The sequence below is a fragment of the Lepidochelys olivacea genome, assembly GCF_965140295.1.
Source record: "Lepidochelys olivacea isolate rLepOli2 genome assembly, chromosome: 3".
NCBI lineage: Eukaryota > Metazoa > Chordata > Testudines > Cheloniidae > Lepidochelys > Lepidochelys olivacea.
The window spans coordinates 42,831,701-42,855,530 of record NC_140413.1 but is presented as its reverse complement, the minus strand read 5'-3'; the positions used below and the strand labels follow the sequence as shown (position 1 = coordinate 42,855,530).

The 23,830-nt window shown below is 39.6% G+C and overlaps 1 protein-coding gene across 1 annotated transcript in view; it reads left to right on the top strand.

The window, feature by feature from the left end:
* CSMD1 (CUB and Sushi multiple domains 1) overlaps nucleotides 1-23,830 on the top strand; it is a 2,028,540-nt gene that overhangs the window by 1,625,925 nt on the left and 378,785 nt on the right. Inside the window, exon 26 of the mRNA XM_084623138.1 lies at nucleotides 4,696-4,898. Within this exon, the coding sequence (XP_084479264.1) occupies nucleotides 4,696-4,898 (203 nt within the window). The remainder of the gene's footprint in view (nucleotides 1-4,695; nucleotides 4,899-23,830) is intronic.

Genomic DNA, 23,830 nt, shown 5'->3' with positions numbered 1-23,830 from the left:
AGAAATGAACCCGGTCTCCCACATCCCTAGTGAGTACTGTACCCTAAGCACCGGGCTAATGATTATAAAGGAGGGCCCTGCTCATCCTCACACCCTGCTCTGTTTCTTGAACAAAATGGCTTGTGTGATTAACTCCAGGAGAAGATTCACAGCTGAAAATCTCAGGCCAATATAGACATCAATTTAGGTGTGAAATGTAGGTGGCAAATTAGATGGCAAATTACCTGAAAGTGTTGGGGTTCTGAGGGAGTCCTCCTCCTTTCCCCCTCTTGGCCATCTTCTGTGAGTTTAAGTGTGCTCTGAGCACACCTACCAGGTTGGATCCCAAAGGAAAGAAAGGAAGTCCAGTGCCTACTCTGAAGATCCTGCTGAGGATTAGCCATGAGTTATAGGTGCCTAGACTGAGGTGACTGTGAATATGCTCGCTGATAGAAACGTAAGCACATAGGAGACTTTAATGGTGGAAACTCATGTGCCGAGAGAGTCTAGGTACCTACAGGGTTGGGTGATAGCTAATCGGGGGTGTTGAGGATCTTACTGGTACCTAAATATTGTACTTAAGCACCTATAGTGGCAGATAGGTGCCTAAATCTTCTGTGTAGTTAGCCCTTTCTCTCTAACTTATAGCAAAATGCACTATTCTCTCTGACAATCTGGTTCAAAAAGTCTTTTGTCATTAGACCTTCCTGGGTTTTATACAATTTCTTGCTGAAGTGGGGGACTGGAACCCCTCTATAAGCTTCCTCCAATCATGTGCTTTTGCACAGGTACAGGAGCTTTTGCTGCTTCAAATAGCTCTGACAGATTCCGCAGGGATCTGTCTTTATATATACACACACACACACTCTGTCTCTGTCTGTCTGTCTCATACACACACACACATGTTGGCAACGCTCAGAAAGCTTGTCATATCAATAAAGTGTCACTGAATTGAGAAAAGAAGAACAGAAAACAACCTGAAGGTTCAGTTCATGTAACTTAGCTTCCATATATCTCAGAGTTTTGTTTTTGTTTTTGTTTCTTAACTGGTATCCATCTGTTTTGAGGTCCAGTGCCTTGCATTTAAGATAATGCTGCACGTAGTTGCCTTTTGGTAGAGGGACTTCAGTTTCCCCTGTGACTGAGATCTGCGCATTCCCCTTAGAAAAAGTACAAGACAATAAGAGGGTTAGCTGTCAGAGAGAATATGGGTAGCCAGTCTTAGAAAACAAAGAACAAATAAATGAATATGACAAGCTTACCAGTTAGAAGTAATTACGTCCCTTTTGAAAGTCCAGTTGTCCTAGCGCACTTTCTAACATCACTCTGCCATGCTGCAACTGAAAACTTGTTTTAAACTAACCTCCTCTGTAGTAGAAACCTAACTTTCATGAATATCTTCTATTTAATTTCCCAGAAGTGACATTTGAATAGTAACGTATGACCACTTTATAGCAAAGGGGGCCTCTTTTTTTAAACAGAATAGCTTCATAAATTAAGTGCACTGTATATGATGTAAAGGAATTGCATCATCTGCATGTTTAAATATCAACTCTAATAAACACAAAGGTTATGCAAATCTGAAGTTATATTTAAATAGTTCATGATAATTTTGTGTTAAATTGAAAATAAATAATAAAGGTAATGATGCAACCCATTTTTAACAAGCATCATTAAAGGCTATGATTTGCATATCTTCAATTGTTCATTGTTTCCATTTTACCTATAATTGCTCTTTACTGGCTAACCATCTTATAGATATGTACTTAAAAAAACAAACAAACAGAACCTCTATTCAAGAATTGAATCCTTGATTTGAGCAATATTGTGCATGATAGAAGGAAATTGCTGGAAAGAAAGCAAAACATACAGTAAAAACAAAAATAGAAACAGAAAATATTTTAAAGGAGTGTTTGTGGGGGAAAAAAACAGCTAAAATCATTTTGGGTGGAGGAGCATAGTTTCTGCAAACCATTATGCATATTCTTAACTATACTCGTATTCATAAAGTTAAGCACTTGGCACTAATGTGAGCACAGCTGAAATACTGTGTCCAATTCTGGTGTCCAAAATTTGAGAAGGATACTTATATATTGGACAGAGAAGAGCCATAAGAATGACTAAAGGTTTAGAAAACATGCCTTATACTGACAGACTCAGCGCTTAATCTCTTTAGTTTAACAACAACAACATTAAGGGGTGTCTTGATTACAGTGTAATAGTACCTATGTAGGGAACAAATATTTAACAATGGGCTCTTCTATCTGACAAAGAAAGATACAGCCTGCTCCAGTGGCCCGAAGTTGAAGCTAGACAAATTCAAACTGGAAATACAGCATACATTTTTTAACAATGAGAGTAATTACCCATTGGAACAATTTAAGGGTCATTTAAGGGTGGATTCTCTATTACTGGTAATTGCTCTAGGAACTACTGTGGGGAAGTTCTAAGGCCTATGCAGGAAGTCAGACTAGATAATTGTAATAGTCCCTGCTGGCCTTGGAATCTATGAATCTTTGAAAAAGCAAGTGCATAATTCTTTCATGGATTGAAACCCAATATCATGCTGATGAAATATGTACTATAAGATTTCCTAAAAATAGCACTTCCTCTTTAAGAGGGAGAAAAAAAGTTTAAAAGCCTTTAATTAGCCTCTTCGCAAATCTCCAATTGTGTACAATTAGAAGGAATTTAACAATAAAAAATATTATTTGTTTTGGCCAAACACAAGTCATTGGACTTAATACAAGGCTAACTGTGTGAAATTTAATGATCTGTGATGTATAGGAGGTCAGACTATATGAAGTAATGATTTCTTCTGGCCTTAAACTCTGAATCTAAGGATAATATTAAAAAATAGACATGATGTAGGAATATAGAAAAGGAGCATTTTTCAGGGAGTTCATTGTTTTGTGAAACTATCCCTAGAGAAAGCAGTGCAAAATTTCAATAAGTGGCATAAAGTTGTTTTTCTTTAGTTGGCTTATAAAGTGCAAACATTCAAATATTTTCAGGGAACAGATGCAGAAATTAATAAAGATTTTGAATATTTGCTGCTTTTTCGAGAAGCAAAAGCAAAAAATAAAAATCTCTGGGAGAGAGAAAAAAAGAGAGAGGGAGAGAGATAAACTGGCACTGTGCTCTAAAGTTTAACTAGTTTGGGATCTCACAGACTCACAGACTTTAGAGCCAGAAGGGACCAGCATGATCATCTAGTATGACCTCCTGCACATTGCAGGCTACCGCACCTCACCCACCCTGTCCTGTAGCAGGCCCATCATCTCTGGCTGAGTTACTGACATCTTCAACATGTGATGTAATGACATCAAGTTACAAAGAATCCACCATTTACTCTCCTCCAGAGCAGCAAGTGACCCATGCCCCATGCTGCAGGGGAAGACTGCCCCAGAAATCCACAAAGCCAGGACACTAAGCACACTAATGTGTGGGGCACTGTGCAGGGGACAGTCCCTAACCTCAGTAGCCCAAGGGAGCAGAGCGTCACACTGTGCCTGGCTGCATTAACTGCCAGGAAGTTGTGCCAAAAGCATCCCAACAGCCTAACAGTAAAGTGCAGCAGGAGGGGGTGGACCAGGAATCTCTTAGTGCCAATGGGCTAGGGGCACAGAGGGGGTGCCTGGATCTCTTGAACTAGGAGAGTAAACCATTTTCAGAGTGGTGGAATTAACTTTGAGAATGTCCTGCCTACCATCCCCAAGACATTCAAGCCTAGATCCTGTTAGTTTGAGTGGTCAGGCCATTTTCCTCAACTGTTGTTCCATCCCAAGAACAGAAAAGCCTCTTAGGGCCTGATTCAAAGCCAATTGAAATCAACAGAACAACTCCCATTAACTTAAGTATGCTTATGTATGCAGGACATGTAACTTTTTATAGATTATTATTATTATTAATCTGAATATATCAAAGATTGCTAGACATTCTACAGACAGGTATGAAACCAAAATTATACCTGAGACTTACACACAAAATAGATTAAACTTAATACCTTGAATTGTACCAAGAAGTGAACAGAAAGCAAGTGAAGTGATCCAGTGAGTGACTTGTTTACCTCCCACCCCAATTAAGCCATCTGAAAAAAGGGGGTAGGAGGTAGAGGGGGAACAGGACTTCACAAAAAACAGATGCTGCATCTGAGCTGAGCTTCTCCTGGAAGAAAATTGCAAGCATTTTATAGGATAGGTTTTGAACCTCTTGCCCTCATTGGTGAGCTGCTAACATCTACGCACATGAGTAAGTCCTTGCCAGCGTGAGCATAATCTATCTTAATGAAAATAGAAATAAAAATAAAATGAGTATCAATTAAACACTTTTAAGATATCTGTATCCATTCTAATACATTTAAGAAAATATTCAGATAAATATTATGTAGGCTCAGCTTTTGGTCTGTTTTTACATTAGTGTGTAAAATATTTCCTCAGATATACATATCGCAGATAGGGTTTTCCCACCTGGGAATCCAAATACAATATCGATCAGGTGTCTTGTGATAGGTATGTTATCACCTAGTATTTGCTGCAGTTGGCATAATTTAATGTAACACCTAACTAATTCAGCTAGTATTCTTAGTTTTATTTACATGTGCAGTAGAAATGTTGGTTCATGGAGTTCTGATCTCTTAAAAACCTGATAAAGGTAGGCTACATAGACATAATGCCTATGTTTTAATGTACAATGTATGTTACTCTTCCTTTGCAGTCTGCATTTTATTGTTTTTGACACTGAGGTTGCCCATGACATCCTGAAAGTGTGGGATGGTCCTGTTGAAAGCAGTATTCTTCTGAAAGAATGGAGTGGTTCAGCCCTTCCTGAGGATATCCATAGCACCTTCAACTCACTGACGTTACAGTTTGACAGTGACTTCTTCATCAGCAAGTCAGGCTTTTCCATCCAATTCTCAAGTATGTGACTCCTCTATTATCTCAAATACAATTAGGTGTGATCATTCTTGTGTGCACAAATACACATTTTTTCTCTTCTGGTAGGCTTGTTAGTCTTTCCTAAAGAGAATCTTTTTTTTTTTTTTAAATTTACACAAAATACACTTATGGGTCATGGTAGGGTCTTAGGATCTATAGGCTAAGTTACTTTTGTCTTTATTTTAAATCTCTCACTATTATTTTCCAAGACAGCCTCAAATATTGGACTTATTTTATCTAATAACTAATTTTGTTTCTGAAAAAATGAATTGGCACTCACATACACTTTTTTGTTTCAGATGTTTTTATTTACATGTATTTTAAGCTAAATGTATTTCATTTTAACAGTGAAAATGTAAAAGAAACCTACACAAAAATATTGTAAAATGTTTGATTTTAAACCATTTGGCATGAATAATTTTGGAATTATATCTTCAGCTCTGAAATAACTGCAACTTTAGATACAAGAGTGATGAGCTCAGTATTAGAACATTGAATGAGTAGAGTTTTCCTGTGATATCATGTAACTCTCTGTCAAGGTTCCTCCCCCACTCTGAACTCTAAGGTACAGATGTGGGGACCTGCATGAAAAACCTCCTAAGCTTATTTTTACCAGCTTAGGTCAAAACTTCCCCAAGGTACAAAATATTACACCCGTTGTCCTTGGACTGGCCGCTACCACCACCAAACTAATACTGGTTACTGGGGAAGAGCTGTTTGGACGTGTCCTTCCCCCCAAAATACTTCCCAAAACCTTGCACCCCACTTGCTGGACAAGGTTTGGTAAAAAGCCTCACCAATTTGCCTAGGTGACTACAGACCCAGACCCTTGGATCTTAAGAACAATGAACAATCCTCCCAACACTTGCACCCCCCCTTTCCTGGGAAATGTTGGATAAAAAGCCTCACCAATTTGCATAGGTGACCACAGACCGAAACCCTTGGATCTGAGAACAATGAAAAAGCATTCAGTTTTTTACAAGAAGACTTTTAATAAAAAAATAGAAGTAAATAGAAATAAAGAAATCCCCCCTGTAAAATCAGGATGGTAGATATCTTACAGGGTAATTAGATTCAAAAACATAGAGAACCCCTCTAGGCAAAACCTTAAGTTACAAAAAAGATACACAGACAGAAATAGTTATTCTATTCAGCACAGTTCTTTTCTCAGCCATTTAAAGAAATCATAATCTAACACATACCTAGCTAGATTACTTACTAAAAGTTCTAAGACTCCATTCCTGGTCTATCCCCGGTAAAGACCAGCATATAGACAGACCCAGACCCTTTGTTTCTCTCCCTCCTCCCAGCTTTTGAAAGTATCTTGTCTCCTCATTGGTCATTTTGGTCAGGTGCCAGCGAGGTTACCTTTAGCTTCTTAACCCTTTACAGGTGAGAGGAGCTTTCCCCTGGCCAGGAGGGATTTCAAAGGGGTTTACCGTTCCCTTTATATTTATGACACTCTCATAAATGCCAATGATTCAGGTACATCAAAGGGGGGGAAATGTACTATATTTATTCAGTCCAACCATTACGTCTATACACATTATGGACACAATTTATTTAAGGGCATTTCTACATGGGACACTCAGGAAAATTAAGCTTAATTAACTGAAGGTGTAAATTTAAACTGCATTAGGTAAAGTATGTAATGTCCCTGTATAGACACTCTCAATCAGAAGTACAGTAGCCTGAGTTCCCCTTAGCTTAACTTTACTTCAGTTAAGCTAAAGTGAACAGGGATTAAATGCATTTTAACTAATGCACTTTAAATACACACCTTCCGTTAATTTGGTTTAATTTTCCGCATTGTCTCATGTAGTCATGCCCTAAGGCAGCATTTCTCAAATATGGCCACTGTGGCTGCATGCAGCCAGCAGGGGCTTTTCTTGCGGCCACAGCTTCCTGGGTGGTGATGGGGGAGGGGCAAAGCAGTGGCCCCTACGCCAGGGTCGCCAGCAGGGGTTGGTCCCTGCCTCTTTCTGGAACCACAAACAATGTAGGAGAAGGTGACCAGTATGAGTTCCCCACCTTCCTGGGGTGGATGGGGCTTGGGCTTTGGGCTTCAGCCCAGGGGTGGTGGGCAGCAGGCTCTGTCCCCCAGCCACAGGGCTTTGGACTCCTGCCCCAGGCTCCCACGTTGTCCCTGGCCCCTGTTGCCTCCTCCATCCCCCAGCCATGCAACAGGACCCCAGGCTCCAGCCCCGGACTCACCCCCCATCACCCTGACCCCAGCTGCCTCCTCAACCCCCCAATCTAGGCCCCCATCACCCCTGACCCTCCTGCCTCCTTACCCACCTCCCCATCCAGGGTTTAATTTGTCCCCCAGCTTGACAGTGATGAGTAAATCTTCTGTAAAAAATTATATTAACAAATATACAAATATCACTTTTCACAGTAGCAGACTTACTAGCTAGCAAGTCTGAAAAAAAAATCAACCAACAAAAGTAAAACATGCAGAGCACCTTATTTGTGTTTCTATTCGGGTTAGGTCCAGTAAAGAATAGGGACATCTGTACATTATTTTTATCATTAAGGCTGCAAAAAATCCTACATTAATAAATTACAATGATTCGGACATGGATATGTGCATATTTATTTGTTTTTCCCAAAGTTAATTAAGTATTTTAGGAAATATTGTCACAGCGACCACCTGCAAGAGTTGGTGGCTGCACTCTGAGGCCACCAACAAATTTGTTATGAGAGCCCCTAAGGAACTGTCTCTTTGTTAAGCCCTGAAATGCCTAGGTACAATATAGATGAAGTGGGTAAAGGGTTGAGATGAATTTTCTGTAACTGGTCAGTTTGTCATAGCTTTATATGGATAGATAAGATATGGCAGGGGTTGGATGAGTGTTTCTTTTCTGTATGGTTAATTATCGAAAGTGTGCTGCTGTTCACACCAGTTGAAAGTGTTAAATTTACATATATTTTAATGAAGTTGTTTTAAGCTATTGAAACAGATTAACACACTTCGTACTATATTATAATAAAGTGGAAGTGAGGGTAAGATGTATAGATACAGATTTAGCAATAAATGTTGTGAAGGAAGAAAGTATTTAGGCTGTTTACCTTTTCTAGAAAAGTACTACTATAAAGTATTTGACCTTCAGCAGTTATGTGGTGAAAAGGAGACAAGTTAAAGCTTTAGGATTCAAGAACTGATTTATGCAGCTTGGTGTAATTTTCCTTCGGATCCGTTTAGTGATCACGCTGGCAATTGCAGTGTATGTCTCACTGGAATTTATTGAAGTTAGTGGTGGAGAGCTGGAAGTCTCAGCTAAAGTTAAGGAAAAAAATGACTGACACTTTCAAGTTTTTGGTTTACGATCCTTGTCAAGTGCAAAGTTGTGCGTGCGCACGCATGCATATGAAATATCACTCCCCACCCACCCTCAAAAGAGTTCCATTTATTTGGAATCAGTCTTGCAATGTACTGAGCAGCGTGGCCCTGATCCCTCAGACTCTTTGAGCACATGCTCGACTTTAAGTATCTGAGTAGCTTCCTTGACTTCAAAGTTTAGCATATGTGCAAATACTCTGCTGGATCTGGATGAGACTTTGCAGCACCTTGGTGGATTGAGGCTTTATATTATTTCTCTCAAACTGAATCTATAAATGAGTCCTGAGCTGCTTTCAATTTTCTGGTAATCGTGGAAGAAATGAATGGTTTATTACAGGCGCTTGGGGGATGAGTTTCGTCATATCCCAAGGATTTTGAAATAATGCATATATTTATGGAAGGCAGTGATTTACACAATGTGACACCTGTGTGTGTTTTATTTTTCATTATATATGTAGGCATAAATGCCTTAAATGGAAGAATGTAAATGACTGAAGCTTGCAAGACGTTTGACTCCATTAAAGGGCCGTTGTCTTGCCATGTCAGCACAGCATGTAGAACATGAGGACATGAACTGACTGGTGCGATTATGTTAATTGTAATCAGCCTAACACTTTTCATTAAAACTTAATTGCCATTTAATCATGCATAAAAGGACAGAAAATGGAGTTCAGTGTACAAAACTGGCCTTTACTCTGGGGTTTAATACATTTAAACTAGCTATTACAAACCAGGTTGCCAATTAACCCTTTTCTAGAAAGACACAGAATATTGGGAGGGGGAAGACACTTCCACCCCCAACAAAATAGCTGTTCTTCTTTAGCCACTCCGTACCTTGAGGGCATCTTGGTCTCATATTAGTTGATTTTCAGTGGGCATAAGCACTCTTTTGGTTTTACTGACCTCTGCATTCCACTTTACTGAATACTCTCTTTTCTAATCAATGCTTATAATCTTGACACTTTGAAAAAAAATCAACAAAAGAGACAAATGTTAGCCATAAACATTTACAGTATATTTTTAACAAGTCAGATTATTATTCTTACATGCTTACTATCTTTGGTGGTTTCATTTTAACACTGTTTTTAACATTCCTGATTTAACTTTCTAATTCTTTTTTCCCCTTTACACTGGATTCTCATTTGTTACTATTTATAAGACCTGTGCTGTTGTCTTAAAATGAACCATACATTCATATTTTCTTTGACTGATTTAGAAAGGTTGATCTTTATGATCATACTTATATTGAATACAGGGCCTATTCCCATAAGTTTTGTTTTAAACAGTCTATATCCAGGTGGTTTCAGGTAGAGTGAGACCCATCTGTGACTTTCTTGTATGCTTTCTCTGTGGGTTTAGAATCATTCTTTTTGGTCATGCATAAGCTTCCCCATTGTATAACAATATAAATCATGTTCCTCTCTCTACCTACATCTGGATCAGCACTGTATCTCTTTCCAAGTTAACAAAACTATCAAGGTGAGGACTTGGGGCTATTCTAGCAAATTAGAATAAGCAGAGTATTTTGTTTGTTTATAATTCCCTCTTTCTCATATTGGAGGAAGCTGCACATTAAATAAGATGGCTGAAGAAGATATGGCCTTTGAATTGGTGTATGTGGAAGACACTGAGGTATTTAGTCTCTGTGAGGAAAGATTCAGGTGATAATTGCTGACATGCTCATTTTCTGGTAATGATGGGCATGGGTGTATTGACCTACTTGTAGAATTTCTAATATCTGGTGCAGTATATGAGATCAGTAATGACCAATTTTCATGTGGCTCCATATGTGTCAAGGTTCCTCCTCCATTCTGAACTCTAGGGTACAGATGTGGGGACCTGCATGAAAACCTCCTAAGCTTACTTTTACCAGCTTAGGTTAAAACCTTCCCAAGGTACAAATTAATTTTATCCTTTGTCCTTGGAATATCCACTGCCACCACCAAACTCTCACTGGGTTTACTGGGAAGCGTAGTTTGGACACGTCTTTCCCCCCAAAATCCTCCCAACCCTTGCACCCCACTTCCTGGGAAAGGTTTGGTAAAAATCCTCACCAATTTGCATAGGTAACCACAGATCCAAACCCTTGGATCTCAGAACAATGAAAAAGCATTCAGTTTTCTTACAAGAAGACTTTTAATAGAAATAGAAGTAAATAGAAGTAAAGGAATCACCTCTGTAAAATCAGGATGGTAGATACCTTACAGGGTAATTAGATTCAAAACCTAGAGAATCCCTCTAGGCAAAACCTTAAGTTACAAAAAAGACACACAGACAGAAATAGTCATTCTATTCAGCACAATTCTTTTTTCAGCCATTTAAAGAAATCATAATCTAACACATACCTAGCTAGATTACTTACTAAAAGTTCTAAGACTCCATTCCTGGTCTATCCCCGGCAAAAGCAGCGTACCGACAGACACAGACCCAGACCCTTTGTTTCTCTCCCTCCTCCCAGCTTTTGAAAGTATCTTGTCTCCTCATTGGTCATTTTGGTCAGGTGCCAGCAAGGTTACCTTTAGCTTCTTAACCCTTTACAGGTGAGAGGATTTTTCCTCTGGCCAGGAGGGATTTTAAAGGGGTTTACCCTTCCCTTTATATTTATGACAATATGTTATATTTTAATTAAATTGTTTATTATCTAATTTACTTGTTTGTGAATAATTAGCATAGAACCATAAACTTCATCTTTTAAAAAATGTGCGGATTTAGTGCTCGTGTTGAATTGTCATCACCTGAAGAAAAACCACTGTGTTCATGACTATAGGGCAAGGTTCCCCCTCACTGCCCTGCCAATGTGCCTCAACCTAATCTGGGAAGAGTTGCTTTAGGGCTAACAGCTATAGTTCAGGCCCCATGGCCAGTGCAATTAAAGCACAGAATCTGGCCCCTAAATTCTATTCTGTCTTCTGTCTAAAGTGATTTTGTACAAATTTTTGAAATGTGTTACACAAATTTTAAAAAATAAGGTATGGTACTTGTCTGCCTCCTAGGGTAGAGATATGAGATCTTGAACAATAATAGGAGTTGTGAAAAATATAGAAATATTAAAACTAATCATTAGAAGAGTTTCTTGACAAGTTCCCAGCCCAGTGCAGGTTTTGGGGTACCTTATGTGAGACCTGCACACTTGCATTTACCTGAGATGAAAGAAGGAATGAAAAAACTGCTGATTGGGAGATTCATAGATTCATAGATATTTAGGTCAGAAGGGACCATTATGATCATCTAGTCCGACCCCCTGCACAACGCAGGCCACTTGTGTGACACTTTTCTTGTATGGAAACCCCCACCCTGTTCAAACATATTCCAGATACTCTCGGAGCATGACCAGCCAAAACAGGACGGGTTCACATTTTGTTCCAGGAAACAGCAATTAGGTGACACTTGTTGGAATGTCCTGAAGAAATTAGTGTGTGTGTGTGTGTGTGTGTGTGTATATATATATATATATATATATATATATATATATATATATAAACATGCTGCCAAAACAACTATTAGAGGGCACTGAAGGAATTAGCTGAAGAGACCTCAGAGCCACTGCCAATAATATTTACAAACTCATGGGGGGGCGGGTCTCGGAAGACCAGAGAAGGGTTAATGTAGTGCCCATCTTCAAAAATGGGAAAAAGGAGACGCTGAGGAACTATAGGCCAATCAGCCTGACATCGATACCTGGAAAGCTGCTTTTGCAATTTATAAATTATTCAATTTGTGAATACCTGAAGGATGAAGAGGTAATCATTAAAAATCAGCATGGATTTACCAAGAACAAATCATGCCAAAACTGCTTGATTTTCTTCTTTGACAGGGTAACTAATTTGGTGAATGGGCAGAATGCAGTGGGCATAATATACCTGAATTTCAGGAAGGCTTTTGACACAGTCTCATATGACATTCTGATAAGTAAGCTGGAGAAAGGTGGGCTCAACAGAACTACCATTAAGTGGATACATAATTGGTTAAACAATTGCAAACAAAGAGTTAATGAAATTAATAGAATGATATCAGATTGAAGGGAGGTCTCAAGTCGGGTTCCACAGGGACCTGTTCTAGGTCCAGTGTTGTTTAACATCTTTATTAATGACTTGTATCTAAGTATAGAGTGCATACTGATCAACTTTGCAGCTGACACAAAGCTGGGGGGTTGCCAATACTTTGGAGGATAGAGCTAAAATTCAGAGGGATCTTGATAAATTGGAGAACTTGGCTACAGATAACAAAATGAAATTCAACAAAGACAAATGTAAGATGCTACACCTATGAAAGAAAAATCAAATGCACAAATACAGAATGGGTGAATACTGGCTTGGTAGCAGCACTGCTGAGAAGGATCTAGGAGTTGTGGTGGATGACAACCTCAACATGAATCAGCAATGTGAGGCTGTTGCAAAAAAACAAAAAAAAATAACAAAGACAATTTTAGGTTTCATTAAGAGATGCATAGTATGCATGTCAGAGGAAGTAATAGTACCACTCTACATGGAGCTGGTTAGGCCTCATCTGGAGTAGTGTGTCCAATTTTGGTAACCAATGTATAGAAAGGATGTAGAGAAACTGGAAATGATCCAGAGGTGAGCAACAAATATGATCAAATGGATGGAATGCAAGCCATATGAGCAAAGACTGAATGATTTGGGTATGTTTAGTTTGGTAAAGAGAAGATTATGGGGAGATATGATAGAGGTCTTCAGCATCTTGAAAGGCTGCTATAAAAAAGATGGAGAAAAAATATTCTCTTTCTCCACAGAGGGCATGAGGCAATGGGTTCAAACTACCGCATAGCAGATTTAGATTAAATCTCGGGAAAAACTTCCTAACTGTAAGAACAGTAGGACAATGGAACAGACCGCCTCAGAAGGTTGTTGGAAATGCCTTCACTGGAGGTTTTCAAAAGGAAGCTGGAGAGCCATCTGTCTTGGATGGTTTAGATAGAACAAGTCCTGCATCTTGGCAGAGGTTAGACTATATGACTCTTGCAGTCCCTTCTAACACTATGATTCTAAGTGTTGGAGATCCAAAGCCAGGAACTGCAAGTGATGAACTATCCTTGGAAAGGGCATTCTAACTTTGCAGTACACTTCAGAAGGATCTAGCATAGTATCTGAACAAGTATTCACATCAGATACAGAAGTTATGGCCTTTCTCAGCCAGAAAAAGCAATGGCTTGTGCTGAAAGGTGAACTATAAGGTGGGGGTTACTAACTGAGTTCTTTGAAATCAGTATTGTTCAGCGTTTTAATTAATGACCTTGGCACGAGATGTAGGAGTATGCTAATAAAATTTGATGAGGATGCAAAGTTGGGAGGCATTGTCAATACCGAGAATACTATAGAGGAAGATCTGGATGACGCATCACAAACTATGGGTTTGTCTTGATTAAGAAAAAATATCAAAGTTAGGTTGTAGGTATACATATACAACTATTGTTAGGAGAACCCCAAAGATTCTGAATTGGGAATATACCTTTAAGTTTGGGTGCTTATCTAAATAAGCATTCTCCAGTAATTCAACAGATAATTAGCATTCTCTAAACAGATGTTGGTTCTCTTTGCTGATCTCCTAAGAGTGACCCCAGGAGTGACCCCTCTCCAGACAAGGGGATTAAATGATTTTTGTGCTTGGTTTAGCCTGTAATTGTTGGGGGTTTTTACATGTGAAAAAATATACTTTTAAAAATTATTTATATACAAATTTAGGTCTTGGAGAAAATGCAAACAATAAACAAATATTAAGCAATTTTTGCCCACATCTTTCTTTACAACATGACTTACCAATTGTAGTTAAAAAAAAGAGAGAGAAACAAACAAGCAAATTAACACATTCATTAAATTGGAATAATGATTGGGGAGTCACTGCTGCTGCTGTTGACACTTTTGTTGATGCCTTTTTCCTTTAGCAAGCGCTTAAGCATCACTGACTGCACATTGAACAGACTTGTCAGTTTCAAGAACCACAAGACATAGTTTGGCAAAGTCTGTTTCAGTAATGGCACCTGTCTCTGGCACTTTGGATTCTTGGTGCATACATGACTGGCTAGGGAAATGCCTTTGGTGACTGTGGTGTATCTTTGCTGGACTGCTAGTGTGGTGCCTTCTTGAAAAATATTTTCTTATTTGTCAGCTTTACTTTGACTAATGTTTACCAGTGCTATTTTCAGTGCTTACAGTTTAGGTTGTACCAGTATTTTCATTATAAAGCCTTCATTTCCAGGATTTATAATGTTACTGCAAAAGTTTGATCCGTGACAAAATTGCTAAACACTCTCAGCTCAACAAATTCAGTCACAGAAAAAAAAAATCCTGATGACTGACTGACTTCACAGTACTGAGGGGGGGAGGGACTTTACTACTACTGATAAAAGGTGAAGCTGGATAGGGCTCCCCACATCAACAAGTGATAAATGTTCTAGGGTTGAAAGGAAAACAAATGCTATTCCAGGGCCATGAGTCAAGGGAGTGCATTCCTCAAGCACCAGAGGCTTTGGCTCCAAATGTTACCCCTAAATCCCCGATGCCAGTGCTGAGCTAAAGACTCTTGTTGTGACCCCTATGGTGGTGTTATCAATTCCACATTGCCATTCCTCTGGCACCCAGCCCCAGTGCCTATTGCACTTTGGCAGAGTTTGTGTAGGAGGTCATTTCTGAGAGCAGTCTGCATTGGCCCCAGCACCATAAAGGATGGATTTGGAGTCCCTTCAAACAGTTCCTTACACAATCCATGTATTTAGAAGCTCCACTATCTGTCTCCTGCTAGTTCCCATAGAAACTGCTACTGCAGACACTCCAGACCCCCCGGAAGTGAACATTTCTATCCTCCTATGATGGTGTCAGCATTTTGGCAGCAAACCCAGTCTATTTCCGGGGATTATAGATTCTATTCTAGGAGGTGATCTCCAACCTCTTCTCGATGCAGACTTCTCCCTAATCATCCAAAAGGGCACACTCCACCACCTTTGCCTCTACCACTTGCTGAAATTTCCACAGTGGAAGAACACAAACACATTTGTGGAACTAGAAATGAGGTGATAAACATCCAGGGTGAGTCAACTCCCTGCAGGATGATCTTGATGCACAGTTATGATTTCTTTGCATAACAGTAAGATTCTCCTGACCCCGGAGGATCTTAATCCATTCAGTGAACTTTTTTTAAAATGGTTCAGAGCTTCCAAGCTCCACTGGAAACACTGAAAGCTAATCGGTACTTTTCCATGATTCTCAGTCTAGTGTGTTTACATTTCTCATAATGGAGCCAGTACTGCTTTTCTCTGGTGTGTTTAGTATTGTGTGAGTTTTTTAAATAACTTTACTGGCACTATTGCAAATTTTTTGTGCTTTGTTCTTGACTGCGATGTACCAAAATTCTTCTCAAACCTTTGCTGCAATCACTTCTCCCTTTTCAGTTTTAAAACAAAACAAATGGGACTTTTGCTGCAGTGTCTGTAACTTACAGACCTAAGTTGCAGGACAGCCTGTAGTATTTTTAGTGGAAATTGGAAGCTTTGAATATTTTTTAGAAATCTTCAAAGTAGAGAGAAGAAAATGTTTTTGACAATAGGCATTGCTGACATGACTGTATTTCTCAGACATAGTTGGTGAAGATGATGATTTTATCCTTGAAGACATAATGATAGTGTGTGGGCTAAACAAACTCATAAAAACATGTCCTTTAAAAGACAAATTAGACTCAACTCTAATATGTCACAGATATATGTAAATACCCTGGTTAATATTTTCAAAAGGAGCCTACATTTCCCATTGACTTTCCGTGAGGTCCTATGTCAATTATGAAAATGAGTCTTAGGTTTTGAAGTCACTTAGACCCTTTTGAAAATTTTACCCAGTGTGATTATTTTGCAGGATGTGAATAAGCCCTGGCATAGCAGTGCACACTGTTTGAATTTATAAGGCAAACATTAATTATATTGTTCCATATCAGTATATTGACATGTATAAAAAAGTGCCAGTTATGAGATGGAATGAGTGACAGGGGAATGAGTAACTTTTAAAGTCTGCATTAACTACTGGTGTATGAAATATGTACACCAACAGAAATATTACTGTCCTTGAGACATCTGCACAAAACCCGATAAAGTACTAGTGGACTTGTGACTTTCCTCCAGCTGGAGAGAGATTGAGAGAGAGAGAGAGAGAGAGAGAGAGAAAGAAACCCTTGGGACTCCTGAGCAGTAAACAGCTTACAAATGAGACAAGTTGAAAACTTGACAGCTTGTCTAAATGGTCATTTTACTGGATGGCACATCAATGCTTAAGCTCGTGTTTTGTTTAATTAGGATCAAGTATATTTGTGGATAATAAAATGGTTGTTATTCTCAAATACAGATAATGCATTCATAGGAAAAAATGCAAATAATATTTTGATGCTTGTTAAATGTTTGTCAATAGCAGCTTTTTAAATTTTGAATTTGGACTTGGTAAATGCAGTGAATTGTTTTAGACATCAAATCTTTGGTAACTGATGTATATTTGATGTCAAAAATAGATGAGCAAACTTTGCTAGTTGAGATATTACATTGCACAGAACGCTTTATGGAGGGAATGAAGTATTCAAAGTTTTTTTTTTGGAAGAGGACAATAACTAATGATATATATGTGTGTGTGTGTGTGTTTACACAATTTTCAGCAAATTTGTAAATTTACTGTTTCTTAGCAAACATGCTCTACAGTCATTCACAATTTTAGACACGTTACTTGGCTATGAAATGGGAAAGCACTTCAATGGGATAACGACCATATAGCTGTTTTCTCTCCCTGGTGGCCAAGTATACATTCAGTAAACTGCACTAATGTGGCCTAGCTGTCAGGTAAATTTTAAATGTAGTGCTTGGGGAGTTATGTGCAAAACTCTCATTAGCAGTGACAGTTGTTACTTGAATTGATGCTCATAAATCACAATGTGAAACTCAAATAAAAAACAACAAAAAAAGAAATTGTTCCCCCCACACACACTTCATTGAGAAATAGAACCCACCTCAAAGGTGTGGGCCCTGTGCAAGAAAGATGTGTGAGTTTCAGGGATGGAAAAATGACCAGAAAATAATCCATAGTACAAAGACACACATTAAACCTTATTTGTATACACAGCAGTCATAGAGAGACCACAATCAATACATTTGGGATATATATCAGGTTAAACGGTCTAATCTACTCATCTGTCTGCAGACATGCAGGTACATACCATATTTGCTGGATTTTCGTTGCAGCATCAGAGTATGTCTGACATATATTTCTGTCTGGGTCTACTACTTTTCCCTCCCTGCACTCTCTCCCCTATAAAGTACCATCACAATACTTATGCTGTCTTTTCTGAAACTACAATGGTTACTGCATACATCAGTCAACAGGGGACATTCAGTGAGCAGACATAAACTCTTCATAGCAGATATTGTGTCTTGTTCTATGTTTGTATAGCACCTAGCTCAATGGGACCCCGATCTCAGTTGGGCTCCCTAGGTGCTACCATAATAGTCTTAAAAATAATAAAAGAATAAGTTGGTCCGATGTTCAATACCATCACTTGGATAAAGAATTGTAACTGCAGGAGGGAATGTTTCCACCAGTACTGAAAATCATCCCTTCCCCTTCCTATCCACATTCCATGAAGGTCAGTAAGTCTGGGCTTGTGCCAGCTGAAATTAGCTGAACATCATGTTAATGAAATATGAAAGTTGTATGCCTATACTGGCACAAAAGAAACCAGTTTGAAATAAATAATTAAATAAACCCTCTGTGAGGTAGACAAAGGACTGAAGTGACTAGAACAATGAAACATGGTGAATTTACAAGGGGACTTGGTATATTTCTTTGTTTTAAAACTTTTTGTATCTGTTAAAAAAAAGCTGTGGGAAAGCGACAGACATGAATTGACTTAGACAGTAAAAGCATGAAAGAGAGGACCCACAATAGCAGACACAGTACCAAAAATTTCAGAGTAGCAGCCATGTTAGTCTGTATTCGCAAAAAGAAAAGGAGTACTTGTGGCACCTTAGAGACTAACAAATTTAGCTGTAGCTCACGAAAGCTTATGCTCAAATAAATTAGTTAGTCTCTAAGGTGCCACAAGTACTCCTTTTCTTTTTACCAAAAATTTGTATGACTTTAAATAAGCTTGGCCTCCTAACAGCAAATTGACTTTTATTTTTAAACCTAAATGGCATCAACACTAAAGATTTACCAAGTCTAAGAGCTAGTACTTATTATTAATATGATTTATTATTATTTTATTATCATTTCTTCGTGACCCACCAAAAGTGTGCTTAGTTATTTTACCAACAGGTTTTGTATTGCTAGTTTGGATATAAGGAAAATCTAGTTCCCAATACAACAGAGTCAGAAGTGTGAAGTAATTGTTAGAAAGTATAACAAGTATCAATAGTGTAAGGTCTGCACTACTCTCAGCTATGTTATTTCTTTTACATAGATCATTTTCTTCAATGAATTCCTTACTGTGGATTCGATTTCCTGAGGGATTTGTAAAAGAAAAATACTAACCCGCTAACCGTAGGTTTCAGACTAGAAAAAGAGGGGATTCCAAACACACATGTTAAAATATGGATTTAACTTAATTATAGTATTAGTAATTTTATAGAGACCAAGAATGTGCTAGGTACTTTATAGTCTCATAAAATATGAGGTCTCGGCCCTGGAGAACTTTTGATTTAATTCCTGATCCTGACCCTACTCTCCAAGCTCCCATGGCAGTACTTTCAACACCCCCCCCCCGCTTCTGAATAAAAAGAATAGACATGAGCCAACAAATGGGAGCCTCAACAAAAAGATGACGAAATAAGTGGTTGGGTGATGAAGGATTCAAAAATAAGGTTAATTACTTAATGATTTTTCAACTGTCTTATTTCAAAATATTTTCCCCAGAATGTACAAAACTCAGTGTGATAATATCACTTTGTAGGGCATACTGCCTGGCTTATTCAACCTTCCATTCTCTCTCACAATGCCTCACTCACTTCCCCTCCTTGATGCCTCCAGCTTCACTTACTATCCAGCCCTCCTTCTTGTTTTGCCTCCTTTGCCATCCACCTACCCCAGTGGTTCTCAAACTAGGGCCACTCCTTGTTCAGGGAAAGCCCCTGATGGGCCAGGCCAGTTTGTTTACCTGCTGCGTCCACACGTTCGGCCGATTGTGGCTCCCACTGGCCGTGGTTCGCCGCTCCAGGCCAGTGGGAGCTGCAGGAAGTGACATGTGCTGAGGGGGATGTGCTGGCTGCCCTTCCTGCAGCCCCCATTGGCCTGGAGCGGTGAACCGCGGCCACTGAGAGCCGCAATCAGGCAACCCTGCGGACATGGCAGGTAAACAAACTGGCCCGGCCCACCAGGGGCTTTCCCTGAACAAGCGGTGGCCCTAGTTTGAGAACCACTGAACTACCCTTTATCCTTACTCTACATGGCAACCATGACAGGCATCTTATCAGTACTTCACTCCACCTTCTGACAATTGCTCCCTTCCCTTCATATCATTTTTAATGTCAGAGGTTCCTAGGGCTGTGAAGACTGTTCTCATTCTTTTCTCCCCTCCCTTCCCCAATTTGCTTGCCTGAACAGAGGGCTTGCACAGGCTCCCATTAAAAAGGGAGCAGCAAAAGAAATCTTGCCTTATGTGGCACTGAGGATGTCCTGCTGGCTCTTTTGCTGTCTGACTCCCCATGAGGAGGTAATCAGAGGTGTCCAAAAACAAAACAGCAAAGTGTCAGGCCTCATTAACAGTGTACAGTCCAGAGATTATAAAGGTCATGTATGGGAGGAGGGTTTGAAAAAAACAACAACTCAAACCAAAAAAGAAAAAGTAGCGATGGTTATGATGGATACCAGGGGAATCCTTAGTGAGGGGGCAGCAGTCCAGTTTGGCTTCTTTTGGGAAGCCAGAGTGGCACAAGGGAGTGAAGTGGGGAAGAGAATCTGCCACAATTTACACTGATAACATGATGGGTGATGGGGGAAGGGAGGGAATTCTCAAAGTAAAAACAGAACCTAAAGCATAAAGCAATATACTTGTTTGCTTCCATTTTTTGTCCTTTTAGTAGTAGTAGTATTAATTTGGATTATGATAGCACACACAATCTCCAATCAGAATTGGGGCAACATTTTGAAAGTCGCTGTACAAAAACACAGGACTATTTAGTCCCTGTTGTACTATGATCTTCTAAGTTAAGAGGCACTGCAACAAATGAGTGCAACAAACAAGAGGAGTGGAGAGGGAGGTTGAAGGAAGTGAGGATACCATCACATGGTTATGTGGGCTAGCTATGTATAGAACCAGGTGGTTCCAAGTAATTTCAGAACATGTTTTTTTAAAAAAAAAATAATAACAGCTATACCTGACTGTTTCTCCGATAGCCATAATAAATTTGCTGATTTCATGTAGGCATCAGAGCACAGGTGTTTCATGAAGGGATATCCAAAAGTGGAGATAATAGAGGCATTTATTAATCAATTTAGGGAGGATGTTCCAGGTACAAGGGGAAGCATGGAAGAAAGAGAGAAGTGGACAAATGAGTATTATAGGCTGTCATGATGGGAGATGAGCACATAAGTATGGTAGGGAAGAGTTACACAGGGCATTCAGGATGGTGACAAGCAGCTTAAACCTGATTCAGGGAAGAAGGAGCTAGTAGAGGAAGTATTTATTTGTTTAGGCATTTATATGTCAGTAATGGTGATTGTGGTATTAGTTTTAATGGTGTGCTTATTGCATTGTATTTGGTTTTGTATTTTTCTTGAAAATGTGTTGTGCAGCCAAATAATAGCAATCCAAGGAGGGGAGGTTGCCAGCATGGTTCTCTCCTTCTACACTATACACATATCTCTTTCTCTCCTTCTTCTTCTTCTTCGAGTGATGGTCCCTATTGTGTTCCACTGAGGGTTTACTCATGCATGCCATGCATCCAGAGCCAGAGAATTTGAAAGTAGTAGTGTCCGTTGGTCCATGTGCCCTTGTTTCACCTCATAGTTCTGTCTGAGGCAATAAATGGTGGGGAAAACTGACTTTGTCTCCAGTTCCTTCTCACCACCATATGGTCCAAGTCACAGCTGCTAGTTTCCCTCATCACCCTCTTGCCATGGCAGGACACACTGTATTTATATATCCGTTGACTAACTAGGTTTTGGAAAGGTCTCCTCAGGACTTTCCCACCCATACAACCTATCACCCCCCAGTAGCACCTCAATCTCGTTCTATCAGTGTTAATGAAACTGCCCTTGGAGTCGCTGGCTTCATGCTCTATGCCCCTCATTTCCATGAAAATCACCTTTCTAGTGGCTATTACTTTGGAGAGATGGGTAGATGAACTTCGGGCCATGATGGTGTATTCCCCTTTCACCACATTTCATGACAAAGTCTCCCTGTGCCTACATCCAAGTTTCTATCAAAGGTCGTATCTCGGTTTCATCCCAACCAACCCATACACTTACCTGATTTCTTTCCAAAGCCTCACACCTTAGCAGAGAAGTGAAACCTTCACTCCTTTGATGTCCACATGGCCTTGACCTTCTACTGACAGAGGACAAGACCAATCAGGAAGTCCTGTACACTGCTTATTAAGGGGACAGGAGAGGATTAAGGGGCAGGCAATCTCCATACAGAGGATTTCCAAGGGAGGTGTATTACACTGTTATCAGTTGTCAGGACTGCCTTCGCCCTGGAGGGAGAGCCCATTCCACGAGAGCCCAGACATTGGCTACAGCCACACTCCATTGCGTGTCACTTCCAGACATACATAGGGCCGCCACATGGGGTTTGGAGCATACCTTTGCTGTGTACTACACCTTTGTGCAGGACTTTGTGATGGACACATCATTTGGTGTGGCTACCCTCCATTCAACCATTTCTTCCTCTTCCTCGCACCTTCCTCCAAATTAGGTGCTGCTTGTTAATCACCCTCAATGAAATACAATAGGAACCATCACCTGAAGAAGCAAAGGAGATTACTTACCTGCAACTGGAGGTTCTTTCAGATGGGTGGTTCCACTTCTGTATTCCACTTCTTTTTGATTTGCAATGGAGAAGGAACTGAAGATGCGGTCGGTCTGCCCCAACATTTATCACATCAGATAAAAGCATGAGGCAAAGCAAGGGTGCGTGCATGGATCAATGGAAACTGCTACTTTCAAATTCTCCAGCTCTGGATGCATGGCTTGGATGCATAAACCCTCAGTTGAATACACAGAGGGATCCCATATCTCAAAGGAGCTCCAGTTACAGGCAAATAACCTCCGTGTCTTTAGTGTGGAACAAAATGAATGGGCATAGTCTGTGTAAAAAGAGATAGGAGTCACTGTCATTTTAACTGCATAAATTAATTTTTTAAAGGGCAGTGCTGCATTTAATTGTATTTAGTAAGGTACTTGCTCAGTATGAGTTTGGGCACTGAAGATTAGAGCCTAATTCTGCCATCCATGCTCACACTGAAGAGCACTTTGTGAATATTCATAGATCTTAAGAGCAGAAAGGACCATTCTGATCATCTACTCTGATATCCTGCATAACACAGGCCCACAGAATCTCACCCAGTAATTCCTCATTGAGCCCATAACTTCTGTATGAGTCCTAATATATGTTTTAGAAAGATGTCTTGATTTAAAAATATCACCAAGAGATGGAGAATCCATCCTAGGTAAATTATTCCAATAGTTAATTACCCTTATTGTTTAAAACGTGTGCTTTATATTTAGTATGAATGTATCCAGCTTCAACTAGACAATTCCCATGGACTTTTTTGGGACTACTCATAGAGTGAGAGAGTTCTCAACATGAGTAAGAGTTACAGAATCTAGCAATGTGTTCCTCCTATGTTGTTTTTTTTTCCTGGAAGAGTACCGAAAATGTAAAATGCACTGTTCTATATGAATTCTGCTGTTTCCTTGTAGTCTCTTCTTTAAGGATAAAGAGATACCTACAGTGTTAATTAAGCTGTAGAGACTGAAAATCGACTATGTAATTTCAGTTTAAATGCAGGTCACTTCAGATAATGTCTATTATACCAATAGGTTACCTGATTTTTTCCTTCAGTCTAAAGGTCAACAAAAGCTATCTAATTTAATATTTCAACTACTCTGTGTCAGGGGAGTCATATTAATTCAGTGCAATAGACCCCATTAAATTTTGAACTGTGATCCATGGTATGGATTACAATCACAGAATCATAGAAATGTAGGGCTGGAAAGGATCTTGAGATATCATCAAATCCAACCCCTTGCACTGAGGCAGGACTAAGTAAACCTAGACCATCCCTGACAGGTGTTTGTCTAACCTGTTCTTAAAAACTTCCAGTGATGGGGATTCCAAAGCCTCCCTTGGAAGCCTATTCCAGAGCATAATTACCCTTATGGTTGGAAAGTTTTTCCTACTAACTAATCTAAATCTCCCCTGTTGCAAATCAAGCCTACTTGCAGTCTTCTTCTTAGCATATGCATGGCATGCCTTAGGTTGCACATGGCCAGCGTTCATCACTGAATTTGGTCTGCTGGATGGATCATTAGCTTCCCCAGCCCACGCCAGGTACTTATGGGTAGTGAGACATGAACACTGATCCGTG